This window comes from Macadamia integrifolia, unplaced genomic scaffold, assembly GCF_013358625.1.
Source record: "Macadamia integrifolia cultivar HAES 741 unplaced genomic scaffold, SCU_Mint_v3 scaffold_244A, whole genome shotgun sequence".
Lineage (NCBI taxonomy): Eukaryota > Viridiplantae > Streptophyta > Magnoliopsida > Proteales > Proteaceae > Macadamia > Macadamia integrifolia.
The window spans coordinates 154,978-177,557 of NW_024870654.1; the positions used below are offsets into that span (position 1 = coordinate 154,978).

At 38.0% G+C, this 22,580-nt stretch overlaps 2 protein-coding genes across 2 annotated transcripts; both read left to right on the forward strand.

The window, feature by feature from the left end:
- Positions 1-717: 717 nt before the first annotated feature.
- On the forward strand, positions 718-1,699 carry LOC122071499. Its single transcript, XM_042635856.1, has 2 exons — positions 718-831; positions 1,376-1,699. Exons 1-2 carry the CDS (start codon positions 718-720, stop codon positions 1,697-1,699), a joined length of 438 nt encoding a protein of 145 aa, XP_042491790.1.
- A 1,737-nt stretch (positions 1,700-3,436) lies between these two features.
- LOC122071506 (zinc finger protein ZOP1) lies at positions 3,437-22,580 on the forward strand. The gene is made up of 5 exons (XM_042635869.1): positions 3,437-3,765; positions 4,790-4,990; positions 20,726-20,861; positions 21,640-21,735; positions 21,836-22,580. Exons 1-5 carry the CDS (start codon positions 3,757-3,759, stop codon positions 22,195-22,197), a joined length of 804 nt encoding a protein of 267 aa, XP_042491803.1. The 5' UTR covers positions 3,437-3,756; the 3' UTR covers positions 22,198-22,580.

Here is a 22,580-nt window from a genome sequence, read left to right on the forward strand (position 1 = left end):
TTTAATTTGGAGAAAACAAAAGCTCATTTTAGTCCAAATGTTTCTTCTTCCATAAAAATATTTTTCTTCGAAACTTTCTCAATCCAATATACTTCAATCAAATCCTTAACTTAGGATTCCTTATTTTCATGGAAAGCTAAAGAATAATGCATGTACTGAGCTGCTTAATAGAGTTCAGCTTCGGTTGAGCAATTGGAAATCTAAACTTCTAAGTCAAGCTAAAAAACAAGTTCTTATCCATTCAATTATCTACTCTTCCACAGCATTATATGTCTTGTCTTCTCCTCCCAACTGATATTAACAAAAAACTTGACTCTATGGGAAGACAATTTTTTTGGTCTAATTGTGATAAATCTCAATTCATATCATTGGGTGGAGTACTATTTGTAAATCCCTTAAATCAGAAGGCCTTAATTTGAAGCTTGCAATTAATTTGAATCATGCTTTACTTGCTAAAAGAGTTTGGTCTCTCATTTCTTCTCCTCAGTCTTTATGGAGTATTCTAATTATATTTATGCTCCCCACCATAATGCTCCATCTTGGGGTTGGTCCTCTCTTTTGAAACGACAATCTCTTTTGCTCAAATGTCTCTTTTGGAGAGTGGGAAATGGTCATAAAATAAATCCTTGATCCGATTATTAGAACCCTGGTTTCCCTTTGGCTCCATATCCCTTACCCTTGGCTCCATATTCCTTACCCTTGCAAGCTTTTACCACTATGGTTGATCTTATCCTTGCTGATGTTAAAGAATGGAATTCAGATTTAATTTTCCATTGGTGGCCGGATGATATTGCTCAATCAATTTTATCTATGCTCATCCCTCTTTTTGAGGTTGAAGATACATTTATTTGGTATCCAATAGCTGATAAAAAATTCTTAAGCTTGCACTTACTGCTGATGATCAAGTTATCAATCCCATATGGTTGAAGCTTTGGCATTTACAATGTGCTTCTAAAATTAGATCTTTTCTTTGGAAGTTGTTACAAGACTCTATTCCTCATCTTGCTCTCTATGTAACAGAGTAGTTAATATTAATGCTACATGTCCATTTTGCTCCTCCTATCCTGTGGATACTCAACATATATTTATCACTTGTTCTCGTGCTTCTGAAGTATGACGATTGTCAAGACTTACTTCTATTCCAACTTCCAATAGGTCAATTAAACAATGGTTTTCTAGCTTATTTACCTTGAATATTCATGTCAATACTAGAGTGTGGATTTGGTCTTACTTTGGTACTCTCATCTAGCATCTATGGACATCTTTCAATGCTACATTGTACAATAATGATCTTTCCTCATCTCCTTCAATAGTATTTGAAAGTAAGAAAATGGTTGCTAAATATTTCAAACCTTTAAATTATACCTCTCGATAGTGTTGCACCATTCATATTTCTTGGTCTCCTCCGGTGAATTTCTTCTTTAAGATCAACTTTGATGGTTCTTCTTCGGGAAGTCAAGGTCTAGTGGGAATTGGTGGAGTTTGTTGTAACAATTCTGGCAAATTTATTTTTCGCTTTGCATGTTATGTTGGTGCAACATTTGCTTATGTGGTTGAAGCGCTTGCAACTCCTTTGGCATTAAAGATGGCCAAAGATCATAACTCCACTCATGTCATTCTTGAAGGAGATTCTCAGCTTGTGGTTGATCTTATTGTTGGACGTTTATCTTCTATTTCTTGGAGGATTGCAAAAGACTAAGCTCATATTTTTTTTTGTTTTAGTTTTGCTCATTTTTTTTTTTTTTTTTTTTTTTTAGTTAAGGTTGTCCATATTTATCATCAGGGCAATTCTGTTGCGGACAATTTCGTCTACTTTGCTTCTCATCATCAGTGTATATCTTCCTGGGAGGATAACCCTCCATCTTTTGTAGGCTTGTAATTAATTCATTATTTTCGTACTATTGTACTACCTCTTTTCCCCCGTATTATGGGGTCTTAATATCATATTCTTATTAAAAAAAAAGTGATTTACATCAACCTCCCCTGGCGTTTGCCTATATTACATCTTCCCCCCTAAAAATCTGTTTATTACATTTAAACCCACCCAAACTAACACTGTGAGAGAGGTGTTAGTTTTTGAAATAGAAAAGATGATTTTACCCTTCTTCCTCTCCTCTATTCTCTCTCTCTCTCTCTCTCTCTCTCTCTCTCTCTCTCTCCTCTCTCTCTCTCTCTCTCTCTCTCTCTCTCTCTCTCTCTCCTCCTTTCCACTTGCCCATAACTCACTCAACCAGGCTTCCACTTGTGTTGGTTCGCTTGAGTTTCGATCAGCAGCTGAACCCATTGGAAGGATTCAACTGGCCATCTTTCGGGAGCCTGGTCCTTTTTCTTTCTTGCTAATTGCAAGGGTCTTGATACTGATAACCATGTGGTTCCTTCGTTTTGGTATTTAGACTTTGCTTCTGTTCTTTAATTCTTGTTAATTGATCCAGGACTTTTGGGGATCTTTTTCTTGAATTTTTCTTAGATTTGATTGTGAGTGCACTTTAATCATCTTATTATTATGGTTTTGATTTGTTGATTTAGAGTTCTTAGCCAAGTGTCTGTTGGAAAAATAGGGCATGCAAATTCAAGTGGTACTATTAAGGAGGGAACTTTGAAACAACTTGCACCTTTTACACACATTTTGTAGTTCTAGATCAGGATGGCAATTATTGTTTGCTTTATGCAGAACAATTGGGTGGTCTTAGGAGATTGCTCCTGAATTTTTCAAAAGCGAAGGGGAAAAGAAAAGTCCTAGGAACATCTTACTCACAAATTTTTTATATAGGACTCCATCATCTAATTTATCTCTTCCCCTCGTAATCATTAAAGACTTCAGTTTTATTCTTCCTTTACCCTATTCATCTTTTGTGATGAGAATCTGCATTCGTAATCCGAATTCATTCGGTTGTGATGAATTTGCACTTTGCCTTAAACTTTTTTATTTATCTGATGGCATTTAAGGTGCACTGTGAGACTACAATGGATGAAGAGAACTCCTTGAAGCCATGGGACTTTAAGATCTCATATGATAAGTTAGTTATTGCATCAAGAGCTGAAGCATCAACTTTTGGAATTAATGGTGTGAAGGAAAATGCTATTTTGCTTCGTGAAGTTCATCATGCTCAGGAGATTCGTAGGAAGCTATTCCTGAACTTGATGTTGTCTGATGTGTTTGGTACTACTTCCCGAGTATTTCCAGTATTAACACAATAATGCTTTTGAGGTTCACCATAAACTCTCTTGGTTATGGGCAAATGAAAAGGAGGAGATAGAGAGGAATGAGTTTAGGGAATATAGAAGAGAGGAAGAAGAAGGTAAAATCATCTTTTCCATTTCAAAAACTAACATCTCTCTCACGCTGTGTAGTTGGGTGACTTTAAATGTAATAAAAATATTTTTAATATAATATAGGCAAACGCCACGAGGTTGATCTAAATCATCCTTTAAAAAAAAAAAAAAAAAAAGAAAGAAAAAAAAAGAGAAGTATAGAGTCCTTCTACCAAGGAGAACTATAAACGGTCATTTGGATCTACCACCAGTTTCAGTTTGTCCCCTTCATAATTCCGACCTCCATCTTCCTCGCACACCGAAGTGCGAAACGCACCAGTGCGAAATTCCGAAAACCCTCTGCTTGACCTTGTGCTTTGTGTTTGGACCCGAGATCTTCGTCTCCAGAAATTTGAATTTGCAGAGAATCCCTCGTCCCTCCTCCGATTCTACTGGTTTTAGGGTTCACACATCGGACATCTCCCGAAGCTTGGAGTCGCAACCATGACTGAGGTATCACCCCCCTGCGCGATTATATGTTTGTGTATAGAAAGGAAAGGAGTTATTACAAGGAAGATTCTTTCTGCTACATTTTGGTGTAGAAAATCTCAGTTATACGCATATCATAATTCTTTGTTTGTCAAAATTATTCCCATGTATTATTTAGGAACTCTATAAATCTACAGATTCTCCTATCATGTTCTTGGGATGGTCATTCTGGAGCATTTTATTTTTTTAATTGAAGTAGTTAATCCATTTTTCTTATGCGTAAATGGAACTTTGTGGGAGAAAATCAGTGACTTAGACGTTTAAACTTCAGAACATGTTTTTTAGATGGATTACTTTAAACTAATGTTACATTTTTACCTGGTTCCTGCTTTGCTCTTTGAGGTTCGGTTCTTAGTACAAGAAGGTTGTCAATATTCCCCATTTATTTCAATAAAATCACAAGACCATAATTCTCTGTTCAAGTACAAAATCCATAAGTAACATTAGCATTATGCTGATGGATAAATCATGGAATTTTCTTTTATTATTTTGTGAGCAAGCAGAAATGCCAAAATTAGATTAACAAGATTGATCTTTACCATGAGGAAGTAAAACCATTTTATTCCAGGTTGTCATAGCATCTGCAACTGTAAGTCCTACTCTGTAAGTGGACTTATCTTTGACGACTCTGTCATGTAATTATTATTAAATAATCAAAATGATTTCTTTCACCTAATACTTAAGATGCCCTTTTTTCTATCTTTTACCAAGAGACTTTTAGGAATTCAAGTGAGTTGATCTGGAACTCTTACTCCTTTCCTCAAATTCTATGGGGATTTAAAAATGAAATATTTCGTTCCAGATGGCGATCGAATGCTGCTTAATGGTTTATGTAGGAACCTTGTGCTTGTGCATTTCCTATTCCCATCATAATTATTTGTGATTATGAAACAAAGAAGTGGGATTTATAGTAGAATTCCGCCTTAGTGCAAATAATTAGTTGTTTCTCTCAGTAATGTTAACCTTTCAGTCTCTGTATGTTTTGCAGTATTGGGTTAGCCAGGGCAATAAATGGTGTGATATTTGCAAAATCTACATAGCCAACAATCCGTTGAGCATTAGAACCCATGAGCTTGGTCAGCGTCACAAGGATAATGTTACCAAGAGGCTTGCTTCCATAAGGAAGGAGAATGCTGCCAAGGAGAAGGAACATAAGGAAGCAGCCCGTGCACTTCAACAAATTGAAGCGGTAAGTAGTTTCGATGATCATAAGTGTTGACCTGAGGTAGAAAATACATTTCTTATTTGTCTAGAAAAAAAATTTCTTATTAGTAACATTGGTGAAGTGGTGCACTACTTTCCTTTACTGAACCATGCCACCCACAACACACACACACACACACACACACACACTTGGAAACCATATCAGTTGGGATTGGGCTTGGGCTGGGGCTGGGGCTGGGAGTGGGATCCGACTTGCTGCTCATAATGAAATTTTAGTTTGACCAATGAACATTGCACCTAATTTACCTTCCAACATTCATAAAAAATTCTCCTATTTTTATCTATCTCAAAATAAAAAATCTCTTCCTCTCTTTTCTATCTTGATATATCAAAGAAAGATCAGTGAGAGCTAAACTTCACCTCTCCTCTACTATTTCTATTAATCATTTTTCGTTCATTTTTATTGGTACTTCCTTTTGTAGAAGCTTGCTTTGGTACCATTTGAAGCATGCCCATCTTTTTATTGTTCCCATATATGTATTTAATGGCCAATCTTCTTCAAGAAATGTTTAATAAAATTTTATGAATTCCTGTTTCAAGTCAAAATATTCATGATTCGTGCTAAAAGGTTTGGTTGTGGATTATCAAGATATTGGCGACCAACTTGACGCATCAACCTCATCCTTAATTCTGGCTTGAGACCTTTGTCCCTATAAAAGCATTAGCAAAGTTACTTCCTACTTGTATATAATAACAGAGAATCCACTTTCTAACTAGAGAGAAGTTTAAGTAGTCTTTGTGATGCAGATTAATCACCAAAATAGGCTTGTTTTATTAGGAATAAGCCTAGGGTTGGGTTCCATACATGTTGGGCCTTTGATCCCATGTGTTTTGTTTATAATAGACCACTTTTATGGTCTAAAAGATGGGCTCTAAGGCTGAGTACGGGATTACTAGTTAGTTTCCATTTTCATTAGTTTTCTTTGTAGTTGGGTTTAATTTGGGTTTTATTTGTTTCCTTAGGAGCCAAGTTATTAATTGAGTCAAGTCATTATTAGTTAGTTTTTTTTTTCAACAAGTTTCTAATTTCAGTTTTTAGTAACTATTGTATTAGGAGAATATTTGGTTTTATTTTGTAATTCTCTCACCCATCAACATTATAAATAAATAAACGTAGGCTCCTAAAGCTAAGATGATTTTGATAAACAAATTAATGGCTGCGGCTATTGTCTTTTCCATGGAGATTTGTCTTGTGTTTGATCAAGGCTGATGGAATTGGTGTTTGATCCAATTGACTCTTTGCGGCGTGAAGTCCAAGAGGTTCATTTAAGCTATTTTTCTCATCTCTTCTAATGTATTCAAGTTTATTTACAAAGTGCTACTGTTGTCGAGCACCCCAGGTATTTTTCTGATTCAAATTCTGCCCAGAATTACCATCTGTTGAGAAATTGATTTCTGTTCCCTAAAGTTCTTACAACCCTCAGTTGTGGCTGGATTTTGGATCGATCCTTCCTTTCCATCAAGGGAACACTCGATCTGAAAGAGGGTTGTTCTGATCAGTTGTTTGAGAGATAATTAAAATCTCTAGTTTTTTGGACTGTAGTGGGAAGATCATAACCGATAGGGATATTGTTGCTTTTCTGCCTTGGTGAATGTTAACCAGGTTATACCCTGCTAAGAACCTATATCTGCACCTGAATTAGTTCTATTTGCTGGTTCGTAATCTGAAGTCTTAGAGGGACAGCTTGGAATTGAATTCTGAAATCTGAGAATTAATTCTTCTTTATTTTCGGATTTGTTAATTGCTGCCTATCTGTGGATCATTACTGGTTGTTCTTTGCTTAAAAGTTTCTACAGTTGAGACTTGGTTAGACTCCCTACCCTTGTCTACATTAAGTGGAATCAGAGCATGGCTGAGAACAATCCTCCCACTGATTATGTGAAGTCCATAGCTTCTATTATGGAGATGTTATAGGCTATGAGAGCTGAACGACAAGCTCTTAGTGAAAAGGTGTTGGCTATGGAGACTCAATAACAACCACACATGGTACTCATGTACCACCTGAAGTGGAAGCCCCTATGAACTCAGTTGCTCAGTTGGCTAATAGGAGACCTAACCCTAATTTGAGAGGACCATAGAGGATTCCTGTAGTGCAACCTACTTTTGAAAAATATATGAGAGGTTACTTTGACAATGAACGACCTACATATCATAGACACTCAAGAGATTCACAGAAGGCCAAGCTTGACCTCAAGGAATATGATGGTAGGTATGAACCTCAAGTGTTTTATGATTGGATAGTTGCATTGGATAACTACTTTGACTACTATGACCTATCTGAGGAACGAAAAATTAAACAAGCTAGTGGTAAGCTAGTTGAGGCTGCTCGTGATTTGTGGAGAACCTATGAGCGTGAACTGGAAGACCGTGGTAGAGAACCTACCACATGGGAGGAGATGAAGCAAGAACTGTCTGACAAGTACTTGCCACGAAACTTTAAGGCTTGCATACAGGACCAGTTGAACTCTCTTCGTCAGGGGAATATAACTGTGGCAGAGTATATGAAGAAATTTGATACATTTTATTCTCGCAAAGGCATTAGGGAGAATGAGAGGCAATTACTTTCTCGGTTTCGACTGGGATTGTGAGCTGAAATTAATAGGGGAATTGGTGTTGCTAATGTGTATATAGTGAGAGATTGCATTGACAAGTCTCAAGTAGAGGAACTTATAGCACAGTCAAGTAGAAGGTTTGGTTACCAAGCTAGGGAGGCCAAGAAAATTTTTTCAACCACGAAACCTAACACTTAGCCCCCCCCAAGAGCCACAGCTCCTCTATGGGAAGTGAAGATACCTCTATATAAACCAAAAGAACCCGAAGTCAAGGTTCCAAAAGAAGAGATAGTCTTGAAGTTTCAAAAACAGAAGGTCGAGAGTTAGAAGATTCCATTGAAGAGTTCTATATAGAAGAGATCAGAGTAGACAATATTGAAGTTGTGGACGATGATATAGTGGTTGCGATCACTCCACAACAAGTCTTTGAGATTCATGATGGAAAGGAAGAGCTTGTTCCTCCAATCCTTGTTGAGAAGGTTACCAAAGTTGATGAGTCTATACAAACGACATTCACGGTTGGTATCAATTTAGATGTCGAACATATAGAGTTCGTTATGCCATCATGGTTCTTTGAAGAGAAAGCTTCACGCCTTGAAGACTATCTTCCAAAAGTCTATAAGCAACCTGAATTCTGTTTAGGAATGGTTACGGCTGCTATTCACATGTTATTCCTACTTCATCACTGCAAAATTCTAGGACCAATTTTTTCAAGATGGGGAGAATTGATGCAGATTAATTACCAAAATAGGCTTGTTTTATTAGGAAAAACCTAAGGTTGGGTTCCATACATGTTGGGCCTTTGATCCCATTTGTTTTGATTGTAACATACCACTTTTATGGATTTAAAAGAGGGGCTCTAAAGCTAAGTACGGGTTTACTAGTTAGTTTCCATTTTCATTAGTTTCCTTTTTAGTTGGATTTGATTTGGGTTATATTTGTTTCCTTAGGAGTCAAGTTATTAATTGAGTCAAGTCATTAGTAGTTAGTTTCTTTTTTCAACTAGTTTCTAATTTCAGTTTTTAGTAACTATTGTATTAGGAGAATATTTGGTTCTATTTTGTAATTCTCTCACCCATCAACATTATAAATAAATAAAAGTAGGCTGCTAAAGCTAAGATGATTTTGATAAACAAATTAATGGCTGCGGCTATTGTCTTTTCCATGGAGATTTGTCTTGTGTTTGATCAAGGCTGATGGAATTGGTGTTTGATCCAATTGACTCTTTGTGGCGTGAAGTCCAAGAGGTTCATTTAAGCTATTTCTCTCATCTCCTCTAATGTATTCAAGTTTATTTACAAAGTGCTACTGCTGTCGAGCACCCCAGGTATTTTTCTGATTCAAATTCTGCCCAGAATTACCATCTGTTGAGAAATCGATCTCTGTTCCCTGAAGTTCTTACAGCCTTCAGTTGTGGCTGGATTTTGGATCGATCCTTCCTTATCATCAAGGGAACACTCAACCTGAAAGAGGGGCTGTTCTGATCAGTCGTTTGAGAGATAATTAAAATCTCTTGTTTTTTGGACTGTAGTGGGAAGATCATAACCGATGGGGATATTGTTGCTTTTCTGCCTCGGTGAATGTTAACCAGGTTATACCCTGTTAAGAACCTATTTCTGCACCTGAATTAGTTTTGTTTGCTGGTTCATAATCTGAAGTCTTAGAGGGACAGCTTGGGATTGAATTCTGATTTCTGAGAATTAATTCTTCTTTATTTTCTGATCTGTTGATTGCTGCCTATCCGTGGATCATTACTGGTTGTTCTTTGTTTAAAAGTTTCTATAGTTGAGACTTGGTTACGACTCCCTACCCTTGTCTACATTAATTTGTGTTTAAAACATTGACTTAAAGAAAATTATGTAGTGTGGTCTTCTATTTAATTATGTTTTTATTTTTATGGATGCCACTCTATGCTTTGATAATACTCGAGTATACGTAGCATGAAAGTTCTAAATTTTTCTTTCGGCATGGTCTTATTCATTAGACTTCTTATTCTTATTCCTCTCAACAAAATGGTGTTGTTGAAAGAAAAGACCGACATTTGTTAGAATTTTCTAGATCATTGTTATCTCATATGAATGGTTTTAAGATTTATTATGGAGATGTTCTTACTGCTTGTTATCTATTAATTGTGTATATTCTACTGTTCTTGGCTATCAGTCATTGGTATTTTTTATTTTTCCAAATTCGCCTTTGTTTTCTTGACCATCCATAGTTATTGGTTACACTTTCTTTTTTTCCATTATTTTCTCTTTGAAAATTGATAAATGTCTCATCGTTCCATTAAGTGTGCGTTTCTCAGGTATTCTCCAACTCAAAAAGGTTATCGGTGCTATAATTCCATTTCTTATTAGCAGTATGTTACCACTGTTGTTACCTTCTTTGAGTGTACTTCGTATTTTTCTGATGAAGGTTGTGCCTTAGCAAATGGCTTCCTTGATTCTCCTTCCATTGTCCCTCCTCCTATTTTGATGTTGATTCCTCGAGCTCTAAGCCTCTTCAAGTGTATAAGCATTGTCCTAAAACACTTTATGAAGCTTCGTCCTTATTGTCTGCTCCATTGTTAAAATCGTTATCTGGAGCTCCAACTGATATTGACTTACTTGTGGCCATTCAAAAAGGTACCCCGTTCCCTTACCTTAAAATCATTTGTTACTTATCTAATTACTCAATTTGTCACTATATCTCATCTTCCTACTTCATTGCGTACTTTTGACTTGTCTTTGTTTGAGAATTATGTTCCAAAACTTATCAAGAGGCTTTCTCATCCTAAGTATGGCAATGGATGTTTGTATAGTCACCATACATGGGAATTGGTTGATTTTCCTCTGGGAGAACTAGTGAAGTGCCATTGAGTGTATGCTATTAAGGATAACCCTTATGGTAATATTGAGCAGTGTAATGTTATTGGAACTTAAGATCAGTACATGTTCATGAAAAAGAGAGGAGAAGTAGAAGATTGAAGAGGAAGAAAGTGTGGGGAGACAACACCCCATGATTAGTGAAAATGATAATACTCTATAATTGTGGGTGGGGCGAGATTTTATATTAATAATACAAGTAAGGACGAAAGGACAGAACTGCAAAAACTAATATCTCTTAACACTCCCTCCTCTGTCCTGGTCAATGGCAGTCCAACGGGCAATTTCTCTACCTTTGTGGGTATCTGACAAGGTTGTCCTCTCTCTCTCTCTCCCTTTCTCTTCTCCCTTGCCCTCGAGGTCCTTTCCCGATCCATTCAGTCCTCCACGGATCCATAGTTGTCACGGCGTCAAATCGATCCAAGGCGGTGGAGGGGTGGCTAATCAATTTGGCGATGAATCGCCCGTTATGGCGTTGCCATGGCAGTCAAATCGCCCATGTGTCATTTTTTATTTTTCCTATTTTCTAAAGTTATTTAGTATGTTATTTTTTTATTTCCCCTATTTTCTAAAGTTATTTAGCATGCTACAAGCCTACAATATATACCCTATAACATATAAAACCAACATTAAGCAACATCAAATCATCAAAAATCAACATAGCTCTATCAAAATCACCCTGCATTTTACAAAAAATAAACCGCCTAGTGAATTAGGCGTGACCTGGCGTCCATGGCGGTGCCATAGCGATGCCTATCAGCCAATGGCGACCGCCATTTGTGAGTCACATAAATCGTAGCACTGCCATGAACTTCTTTTTCTGTCAGGACGCCAAATCGACGCCATGACAACTATGCACGGATCAGCACCTCATCTCCCCGATTCCCAAATGCAAATCCCTCTTGCTTACCCACCTTGCATTTGCGTATGATCTCATGATCTTCTCAAAGGCTGACTAATGTAGACTAGGATAGCGGTCTAACCAAGTCTCAATCTGCAGGAACTTTTAAACCAAAGAACAACCAAATAACCAAGGTAGGACACCAATACCACAGATCAGAATGAAAGGAAAAAAACAGATATGTAACTCAGAGTTTCGAATCCAGAAACTGGAATTTATGAGATCAGAATATAACCCAGATTAAAGGACTAAATCAGATATAGGAATAGGGTCATAACGGATCATAAATTGTGAACAAACATCCACAGAAATTAGGAACAACCAGATGTATCTATCGATCTCAGAAAACAGAACAGATTAGGTCAAAATATCCAATAATAATTAGAAAAGATCAGCAGTGACCAAATAGGAATGAATCGGCAGTAGTATTAGGATGATAACAGTTCCAAATCAACAATAGACACTACAGCAACAGAATAGGACTGCCCAGAACAATCGATTCTGGTTCTGTTCTGGTAAAGTCACTACAGGACAAGAAAAGAGAGATTTCTATTAACTTAAGAACCACAGCCCAGATGGGGACCAAAACTGGATCGAGTTGCTCTTTTAATGAGGGGAACCTCTGGTCCAAATATCAGCCAAAAGTGACCAGGGGTTGAGTCAGAACAGAAGTCGATATTCCTGCCCAGAAAACCTATCGCCTGGACAGAACTGTTAAGGGAAAAGAGGTAAATACCTGTAGCAGTGGTAGACCTTGAAAGTAGATTTGAAAGAAGAAAAATAAGAAAGCTTGAAAAAACCACTCGGGCTTCACACCGCAGAGTGTCGAATGGATCAAACACCACCCCCTTTTACTGTGATCAAACACATAGTCTACCCAGAAGATGCATAATAGCAACCAGCAAGCAAGTTTTTTTTCATTAATCAAATTGTCTGACTCCTAATGAGAGCCCTTCCTTTATTTATAATAATGATGGGGATTACATAAAATAGAAACTAAATTTAGTTTCCAAAAATTGAAATAGGAAACTAAAAATTAGAAACTCACCTAGTTACTAAAATTGAAAGTCGAAAGTCCTTTAGTTACTAAAACTGGAAATAGAAACTAGGGAATAAGAAGTACTGAAATTAGAAACTAACTAGGTATTGAAATTAGAAACTAATTAATACCATCAAAACTAATTGGTAATCCCGTATGCATCCTTAGAGCCCCTCTTTTAGACCCCTAAAAGTGGCCTAATACACTCCAAACCACATGGACTGAAGGCCCAACACATATACAACCCAACCTTAGGTTTTTTCCTAATAAAACAAGCCTATTTTGGTTATTAGTCTGCATCACTGACCCCGCTTTCATCTCCTTCATCATGTCCTCCCTCCACCTTTTTTAATTCCTCTCTGGCCTGAGAATCAACCTTCTCAAATCCAACATCTTTCTTTCTGGTGTTTCTGACTCCTGCCAAGCCAGACTTCTTCAGATCATTAGATTCTTCTAAGGATCCTTGCCAGTCAAATATCTTGGCCTTCCTCTCACCCCCTCGAGGCTTTCTTCTCACCATTGCCCTCCTATTCTTGACCTGATGAGGAAGAGACTCCAGCTTTGGAAAGGTAAGCTCCTCATTTATGTTGGTCTCTTGGTTCTCATCAGATCAGTTCTCCAATCCATGTCCATCTATTGGTCAGGTATCTTCGCCCTTCCAGTTGCCACCTCCGATTTTATTAAATCTCTCTTCTCATCCTTCCTTTGGAAAGGCTCTGACTCCTCCAAATTCCTCCGCCCCTTAAGTTGTGATGAAGTCTCTCTTCCCAAGTCTAAGGGTGGTCTAGGTATGAGAAATATTAAAGATATTAATACAGCTAGCATTCTCAAGCTTATCTGGAAGATTGTCTTCGGGCAAAATAGTTATCTAGGTATCTTGGGTCTACTACTCTCCCTAAAAAAACGATTCCCTTTGGACTGCTTCACCCTCTCCTGATGTCTCCTGGATTTGGCGCAACATTCTTGGCAAAAGATCCACGGCCCTTAGTGCTATCTCTTATTCTATTGGGAATGGCTCTACCTCTCTGTGGTTGGACCCTTGGCACCCTTCAGGAATCATTCTTTCTTTGATCTCTCCCCATGTCCTCTATTCTTTGGGCCTCCCTAGATCTGCCCTTGTCGCCTCCATTATCTCTTTGGATGATTGGACCTCTCCTTCCTCCCCTCTCCCTGATCATTGTGGAATAGTGGATAAGATTGCTTGGCTCCCCTCTTCCTTGGGGTTGTTCACTTCTGCCTCTGCTTGGAACCATATTCGTTCATCGGGCTCCCACTTAATCTGGTTTAAAGGCTATATCCGTCGCGACAGCTTCACTGCATGGCGGGCTCATTCCAACTGCCTTGCTACGCAGTCTTTCCTCATCTATTGACATATTCCAGTAACCCCTTCTTGCTACCTCTGCTAGAACAATGTTGAAGATACTGACCATGCCTTTTTCTCCTACCCTTTTTTTTCCTTTGTCTAGAAAATGGTCCTTCGCAGATGTTGGCCATCCCGCAGAAGTATTCTCCCCTTGAATAGAGAATTTATCTGGATATGACTTTTGGTGGTTCTCCATTAGTGACACGGCAGGCACATTGGCCTTTTGTGCTACCATAACCATCTCTGGATGGAGCGAAATCTCCGGAGATCCAATTCTTGCTCATTCGAGAAGATTTGGAAAGCCATCTACTTTGAAGTGAGCTCCAAACTTGGATGCATTTGTCATCGTAGGATTTTAGACTCCCCAAGGAACAGGCTCATTGTTGTCTCCTAGGGTCTCCTCCTTTTTATCTTGTCCCCTTCCTCATGATCTCCCTTTGAAAACTCCCTCTCAAGCTGGAGCATAGATTTTACCCATGCCTAGCTTGGAACACCCATGGATAAATAAACTTCGAAACAAGGGTTTGGTAACAAGTATCCCAGTTCATTAGTAGAACTAACTAACGGAGTAGAGTCACTACATCCCGGACAAAATGAGAGTCCATTTCAATATGTTTGGTTCTCTCGTGAAAGACTGGATTACTAGCAATATAAATAGCTGCGTGATTATCGCATAACATTTCCATAGGCTTATTGATTAGAAAACTAAGCTATTGAACAAAAGATTTAGGCTACATGCCTACATGAATTCAGTTGTAGTATGAGTTGTAGCTCTATACTCATCTTTAGCACTAGATCAAGCTATTGGGGCTTTCTTTTTACTCCATCTACAATAGCTTGTAGTGGAACTCCGATCACTATCAATACCAACCCAATCCACATCAGAATAACCAACAATATTGATCCAACCATGATGGTTATAAATAAGCCCCTTTTCTAAAGCACTCTTAAGATACCTCAGGATATGATATGTTGTGCTGCCTCCCAATGAGCTTTCTTAGGCTTTTCCATAAATTGACTAATTACACCAACAACAAAAAATATATTAGGTCGGGTGATAGTAAGAGAGAAGAGTTTGCCCACTCACTACTGATACTGATGTTTGTTTGCAAACTCCTCATTAGAAGCTTTGAGTCTTACATGAGGATCCATAGAAATATCTACATACTTATAACCTAATATCTCCTTCTCACTCAGAAGATCATGAACGTACTTCCTTTGAGTCATGTTGAGACCTTTCATGTTGCGAATGACCTCAATACCAAGAACATATCTACTAACTCCCAAATCTTTCATCTGGAAGTGCTATTTAAGTAAGACTTTACATGTTCTATTCTATACTAGGCATTACTAGAGAGTAGGGACAATAATATTATCAAGCTAACGACCAACACAACCACTTTAGAGTCTTAATGAGAATAAACATTGAATGGTCAAAGTAATATTGAGAAAACCATAGGCAGCAACAACTTTGCTAAATTTATCAAACCAGGATCTCGGGGACAGTTTCAACCCAGAAATAGCTTTGTTCATTCTACAAACTTTCTGGGCATCCCCCCTTGAACAACATGCCTAGGAGGTTGGTCTATATAGACTTCCTCATGTATCTAACATACGACGGATTTTCCGTTGTAAATTTTAGGTATGCTCATATGAACCATTAGGGTTCCGGCCATATCTAACAAATGACAGGTTTTTCCTTTGCCACACCATTTTGTTGAGGTGTCCATGAACAACTAGTTTGATGGATAATGTCGTTATTAGAACATTAGGATGAAGCTTCACGTTGAGTAATCTCAAGGGATTTTTTTTTTTTTTCGGTGAATAAATTATTCTTTACCGAAGAGAAGGATAATATGAAGGGGGGAAAATAAAGACAACTAAACAAACAAAGCAAGACCAATCCCTCGGGAAGCAAAGGAAAAAGGAAGTGCTATGATGCTTGCCAAGCTCATAAGCCTCACACTCAATACACAAAATAAAATCGCAATTGGGAACCATAAGTTGTAACTTGGAGAGTGATAAGTGACCCCAACCGATAATGTCAGTGAAGAGGAGAAACACCACTAGATGTAGCAGAAGCAATCATAGGGAATGAAGCAGCATCAAGGTAGTATAAACCTTCCTTCTTACACCCTCTGCCAGTCATCTTCCTGGTCTGGAGATCCTTAAAGACACCATAATAAGGATAAAAGGTAAGAAAACAATTTAATGCCTTAGTAAGTTGAGTCACAGAAAGAAGATTAGGTACATGAAGTACAAAGGATAAGGACAAGGAGGAAGCATGAGATGTTGGGAATATCCCTCTCCATAATGGTTTTGATGATAACAAACAAGTAATGCTCTAATAGCTATCTTTCTAGTGTCATGTAAAGGACCACAACCAAGACACTTGATTTCAAGATATAAGCGTACACCCATTGAAGCTCAAGACGTGATATGGCATAAAGTGATTGAAAGGAAGACTCTAGTTGCATGATTGAAAAGTTGAAGACTTGAAGAATTAATGACTAGAAGACTTGAACAGTTGAAGATTAGAAGACTTGAAGAGTTCAAGACTTTTGAAGAATTAAAGACTTGAAGACCTCTAGATTAGGTTGTAATTTACACTCACTAACACGCACTACACTCATGCATTTTAATGTTAGAAAAGACATAAGAAACAACCTAAGGCATTGGACATTCTTTGTGTGACTGTTGGGTAGTCATTACACAAAACTGAGACCAACGGCAACTGCCGGATCGAAGCGGCAACTACCGCTTGGTCTCTGTGATCAGTTTTTTCATCAGAGAATGGTAACAAAGACCATCCGGCAATTTCCGGATGGAACCAGCAACTGCTGGATTTAACCGAAAATTGAACCGGTTTGCCAGATCAATTCTGGATCAAATGGTCCTCTCTGATTTAGCCTACAGAGGGCATTCGGCGACTACCGGATAGAAACGGTAACTGTCGGTTCACCTCTAAACACCTCCAATGGCTATATAACGGCTATATTTTGAGTCTAACGGCTACTTTTGTACAACTGAACTTGGACGGGGCAATTGCCGGTTGGAAGCGGCAACTGCCGGTTGAGAAAATTTCTATCCGTTATAAATTATTCTCCTTCCAAGTTGGGTGATTTTGTTACCCTAATTAAGCTTAGTCTTTACCTATATAAATACCCCACTGATGGCTTTAATAATTAACAATTAAGAAAGCTCTTAGCAATCATATCAAAGTCATTTGTGAGGATCAACCATTATTTTATTGAGTTCACGGATTGAAGTCAAACACGTTCTTCAAGAACTCAAGATTGTAGTTAAGTCTCCTTCACCTCTCTATACTCATTGGAGACTACAAAAGGTGCATTCAATCATTCACTTTGCATATTCATTTTGCACGCACCGCACGAGGTAAACTCGAACAATTCTATTCCACTTATTTAAATTGTTGCTTTTCCATTTTTCTAAACTGTAATTAGGATTGTGTAAGGATCCTCTTATCCTTAAAAGAGTTAGGTGTCTCTCCACCGTTAAACGGGATTGTAAAAAGGTGCCTCTCTGCCTTGAAGGAGATTGTAAGGATCCTTTTGTCCTAAACAAGATTTTGTAAAGGTTTTCTTCCCTACCTACTGTACTGAAAGGAAGAGCTAGTGGAATACCTTACAAGTGGAACTTGTAGGGAGTGGACTAGACTCAAGTTGAGTCGAACCACTATAAATCTTGGTGTAGTGTGATTGTTTGTTTTTATTCCGCATTTTTTTTTACAATCACACTTGGGGAATTCCAAAAGATTTTAAATTTCACTAGCTTAACCTATTCACCCCCCTCGAGGTTATTTCATGAGAAACAAAACCATGACAAAAAACGTGAGTAGAAGAGCCATTAGCAAGAATAACTCGAGATGGAGAACATGTTCTTTGGAGGGAAGAAAATAAATTTGACTTACCAATTATATGAGATGAAGCATTTGAACTGATAAACCAAGTGGTAGGAGATGAAGAAGCAGCAATGGCAGCAATCGCTTGAATGGGCTAACGTAGCAGTGGATGACTGTCTCAAGCTGCTAAAGCCGTTTTAACTGTTGGTAATCATCACAAGCCATAGTTTTTAAGGCACTGCTAAGGCGCTTGGTGCTGATGCAGTCTAGAGATGGTAAGGCAATGCTCCTCCTTACGTGAAGTGGGGCCTTATGGGGTTTTTTTTATTTTTATTTTTCTTTTTTATTTTTTTAAAACACATTTTAAAATTACTTGATGAAGATTTCAAATATAGATTTTTTATTGGTAGATGTATGGTTTTGTTAACATTTGAGATATATGGGGTCAACTTTACTCCACCCAAAATTACCAAAACAAACAAAACAAAAACACGATTCACAAACAGGGTTTGGATTTTGTCAAGGGTTTTAAGAAAAGGGTTTGAAAAGGATTCAAGGAACAAGGAAGAACCACTGATCCAGGCGACCATTTTGCTCCGGCAGCGGTGAGCTTCATTCTTCTTTGACAGGAGTAGAAATATGGTGGATGACTTTAGGGCTTAGGCACTCATTTTGGCATCATAGAGGCAAGTATAATAAATATTTAAGTAATAATAAATACTTGTATTTTTTATGTCTTCTTTTCTTTATATTTATAATTTTGTTTCATAATTATGTAATTATATTATACGTTAATATGTTATGATGATTGATGATTGATGAAGATGAACTTAGTTTGTTCACTTTATTGATTTGTTTTCTTGATGCATATCTTACATTGGTATGAATATGAACATTTAGTATTTATTTAACATATGAGTAATAGGATTCAACTAGGATTTGAGCCAAATAGATTGGTTTTATAAAAAAAATTACACAGGAACGCTTTAGTCAATAAGGCGACGCTTTATGTCCGCCTTATCGCTAAGGCGCTCCGAAAGACCCTTAAACGCCTCCGTCGCCTTACCGCCTTAAAAACTATGTCACAAGCTGCTAAAGTCGTTTTAACTGTTGTTGGTAATCATCACGGCTTTGGTCATTTCCCCCAATTATTCCCTATTCTCTCATTCTTATTCTCCGTTGTTTCTAATTTATTTTACATCAATCCTGCCCCTGAAAGTTTTGTCCAAAACCTGTTTAAAGCTGACGTGTTACCTATTGATACTTGTAGTTGAGGTGCTGTTTCGGTAGGATCAAGTGAAGATACTTCTCCATCTTCCCTGTCCTGTGGCTGCCTTCTCTGGTGTTTGATTGCAGCAGGTCTTCATCCTTCTAAAACCTCTATTCTGGCCATCACATTCAACTATTTAATTGAGGGTGTTGTCCCCCCTTTGAGTCCTTCCATCGACCTGAACATCAGCCTCCTTTAATGGGTAGATCTACTTCAGTCTGCAAGTTTCCAAATCTGTTTTAGTTTCTAATTTCAAACCTGTGATGTTTTCTCCGATTCTGGTTATTAGCTACCCAAGGAACTTGAAATATTTTACTGCTGTTAGTTCCCTACCATCAACTTCAGTTTCAGACACATCTAATGGCTGGATCTGCCATAATCTGTAAGTTACTAATTTCAGTCCTACTATCATATTTTCTGATATGACCCTTAACTTGCTGTCATATTTGGAGGTCCACCTCCATTGACCAAGTCCTATGATCGATCCAACTTTGGTTTTGATCTGTTGAATGGATTGTTAGTTCTGGGTTGTTACTAAATCTGTTCACTACTTTCTATTTCTGTTCTACCTTTTACAGCCATTAAACACAACCCCTGGATCAGCACCAAAATTAGGGTGTCATTTACCTACCTTAGCTACCCTTTCGACTAAACTTTGGTCTTCATCTGAGCCCTGGTCCTTTATCTATCAGTTCACTCTTGCTGCTAGAATTTTCATTCTTCAGTCCTACCTGTGGGATGGGTGTAATACTTGCTGTTTAGCGAGTTTAGCCATATTATTTTTGGTGTCAGAGCCATGGAAGAGGGAAACTCCAGCACCCCAAACCAGGCCCCTGACTCTAGTGTTCAAGAAGTTGAGATGTCTAGACAGTTGATTGATTGCATGATGGTGATGAAGCAACGGCTCGACATCTTACCATCAGATCATTGAGATCTTTTGAAGTATTGGACTAGCCCTCCCTTTGACCTGAGTTGAGGCTTCATCCACTTGTCCTATTGGTTTTGACAAGAAGCCTTATTTTTAGTTAGTGACTATTATTTTGTGAACTGGTTAAAACTTCTGATTCAACCATCAGTTGTTCGTAATATTTAGGGGGCTATCTCCTTTGCCTAGGTCTACATCTGATCCAAATGTAAGGGTATCCAAACCCTGCAGTGTGTTAGATATCCATTTTTGCTATTTCTGAAGTTCTACAGTTATTAATAAATTTAACCTGCTGTAAGTCTGTAACTACTGATCCATCCGTTTGATTACCACTTTACTTGGGAACATTGTATTGATACTGTAGCCATATGCATGGCCTGATTATAAAGCCAAGTTATAGGAATGTAACACTCAGACGACAGTCCTACTTGTGGGCTGGGGATATTATCATATTACTTAATTGTCTAGTGAATTTAGACCTATTAGAATCCCTAAAAACACGTGCAACACACACACACACACACACACACACACAAACACACACACACGCACGCATGTGTGTGTCTGGGTACTATGCATATGAATGTATGTGCGGTATGGGGAATGACCTACTCTTTCAAGAGTGAAATGCCATGCTCAACTTTGGTCAAAGCATCTGAACTGATCCCAGTCCAAGTATTGTCTCCATTAAGTAGATTAAGTTTAACCACCAGTCTATTAATTTAAGATATATTTATTTTTGGTTTTTTTTTCTTTGGGGGGGGTGGGGGAGGGACTGTAAAAAAAGTTAAACGTTGACAATAAGTAAATCGACCCCCTCCCCCACCCTTTGCCCTTTTTGGAGATGGATAAGTAATTAAGAGTAATTAACTAATCATATGTGATTTCTGTTAATTGTTTTTGTCTGGTGTCTGTCTGTTTATCAGAAAGCTAAGCGCAGCTATCAGAAGGACTTGAAAACTTTTCAGGATGCGGAGGAATCAAATGCTTATGTATTACAAGCTCATGAAGCTGGTCCAGATGCTGCTAAATGTTTTGTGGCTTTCAGTGATGGTAACAATGGTAAGGCGACGAAATTTAAGTTCCAAATTTTCTGGACTATTTGTTCAGTCTTCAAAACCGATCTATAAATATATAGAAACATGGGTAGAGAGGATGAATCAGCTCTTGGTCCTAGCGAATAAATCTGTGCCAAGAGATGATGAAACCATGCAAATAATGGAGTGGATAGTTCCATTTGTCGTTACTGGATCTTTGGAATCAGCCGTCCTTGGGTTGATTTCTGTTCCAGGATATCTCTTAGGTTGGGCTCTAGTTGTTTCCTCCATCCTGTAGGATGCTATGCATGATGGAATTTAATTATGATGTGTGGTAACCAAACTTAGATTTTTTTTTCCTATGTTTTCTCAATGTGCATGTTCTGAATTAGGGACCAATATCTCTGCAAAGAATATTTGCATGCCTCTAACGCAATTATCATGTAAACAGGATCAGGAGTCGTGACCAACATGTATGGCATTCCACAAAGCCTGGGCCAGTATAGTCAGATGTTCAACTGATTTTGTGGATTTTTTGGGAACCTCAATTGATTTTTATTTTTGAACTGTATAAATGGTTTGTGAAACATCTTTAAAAATTAGTTCCCCAGCCATGTGGCTTTCCCCCCATGTTTAATTAATTTAATAAAAAGGCTGCCTGGGATTGTGTTAACAACTCAGCTGGAACGCTTAGGGGAACCCAGCTTTGGTCATAGCATCCCCGTCTGAATCTTTCCCTTTATTTGATAGCTTCCCATTATTCTTGTTCTTTTGAACTAAACATCATCTTTGTGTGGTGGCAGAGTGGGAGTTTGATAGTGCCTCGGGTTATTACTATAATCAAGCCAACGGTTATCACTATGATCCAAATTCAGGCTTATACTATTCAAGTGCTTTAGGTATGAACATTTTCCTTTATTTTTGGTTCTTGAAGTATCCTGGTTGTCATGTGGTTGATTTCATTAGCTTATGGTATTATTTACTTGTTTTTGGGAACAGGCAAGTGGATTACACAGGAAGAGGCATTCACCACATCTCAAGTTTCCTCAGAACTGAAACAGAAAGAATCTGTTTCAATAAAACCATCAACATCTTCAGTTGCTTCACCTGTTGCAGAAGATAAAGGTGCTATGAAACATCAAAGTGGGCCCCCACCTGGGTTGGTTGCTGCTGCATATCGAAACCCAATGAGATCTGTTAAAGGTGCTCCATCATCAATCATGGTGAAGAGAAAAAGAGGAAATGAGAAGCCAAAGGTTATTTCTAAAGAGGAAGCAGCTGCGCTTAAAGCAAGGGAGGCTGCAAAAAAGAGAATGGAAGATAGGGAGAAACCCCTGCTTGGCCTCTACAGGTCATATTGACCGTCGGGAATGGAACTCTCACTCTCCAACCCTGGTTTAGATATTTAGAATGATCGGTGTCACTTTTGAGTGTTGCTGGGATGGTCATTGTTGTTCGCAATGTTTTGAAGCGCAGATGTATATTTTAGTCCATGGAATATTCCATGATTATTGGTGTCATTTCCAGTCCATTCCCCAAAAAGGTCGGGGAGCAGGTTTCTACAAGTTCGGAAGGATTTCTGGCACATACAGCACAAAGATTGATAAGTTATCATTCTGTTTCAATGGTGTTTGGGATCAAAGGGTTGAGATAAACAGAGAAAAGATTCCCATCTGAAAAGTTTTTCTATTTGATAGATTTTGGGTGAATAATCTAGAAATCCACAACTACTGTGCCTTCTGTA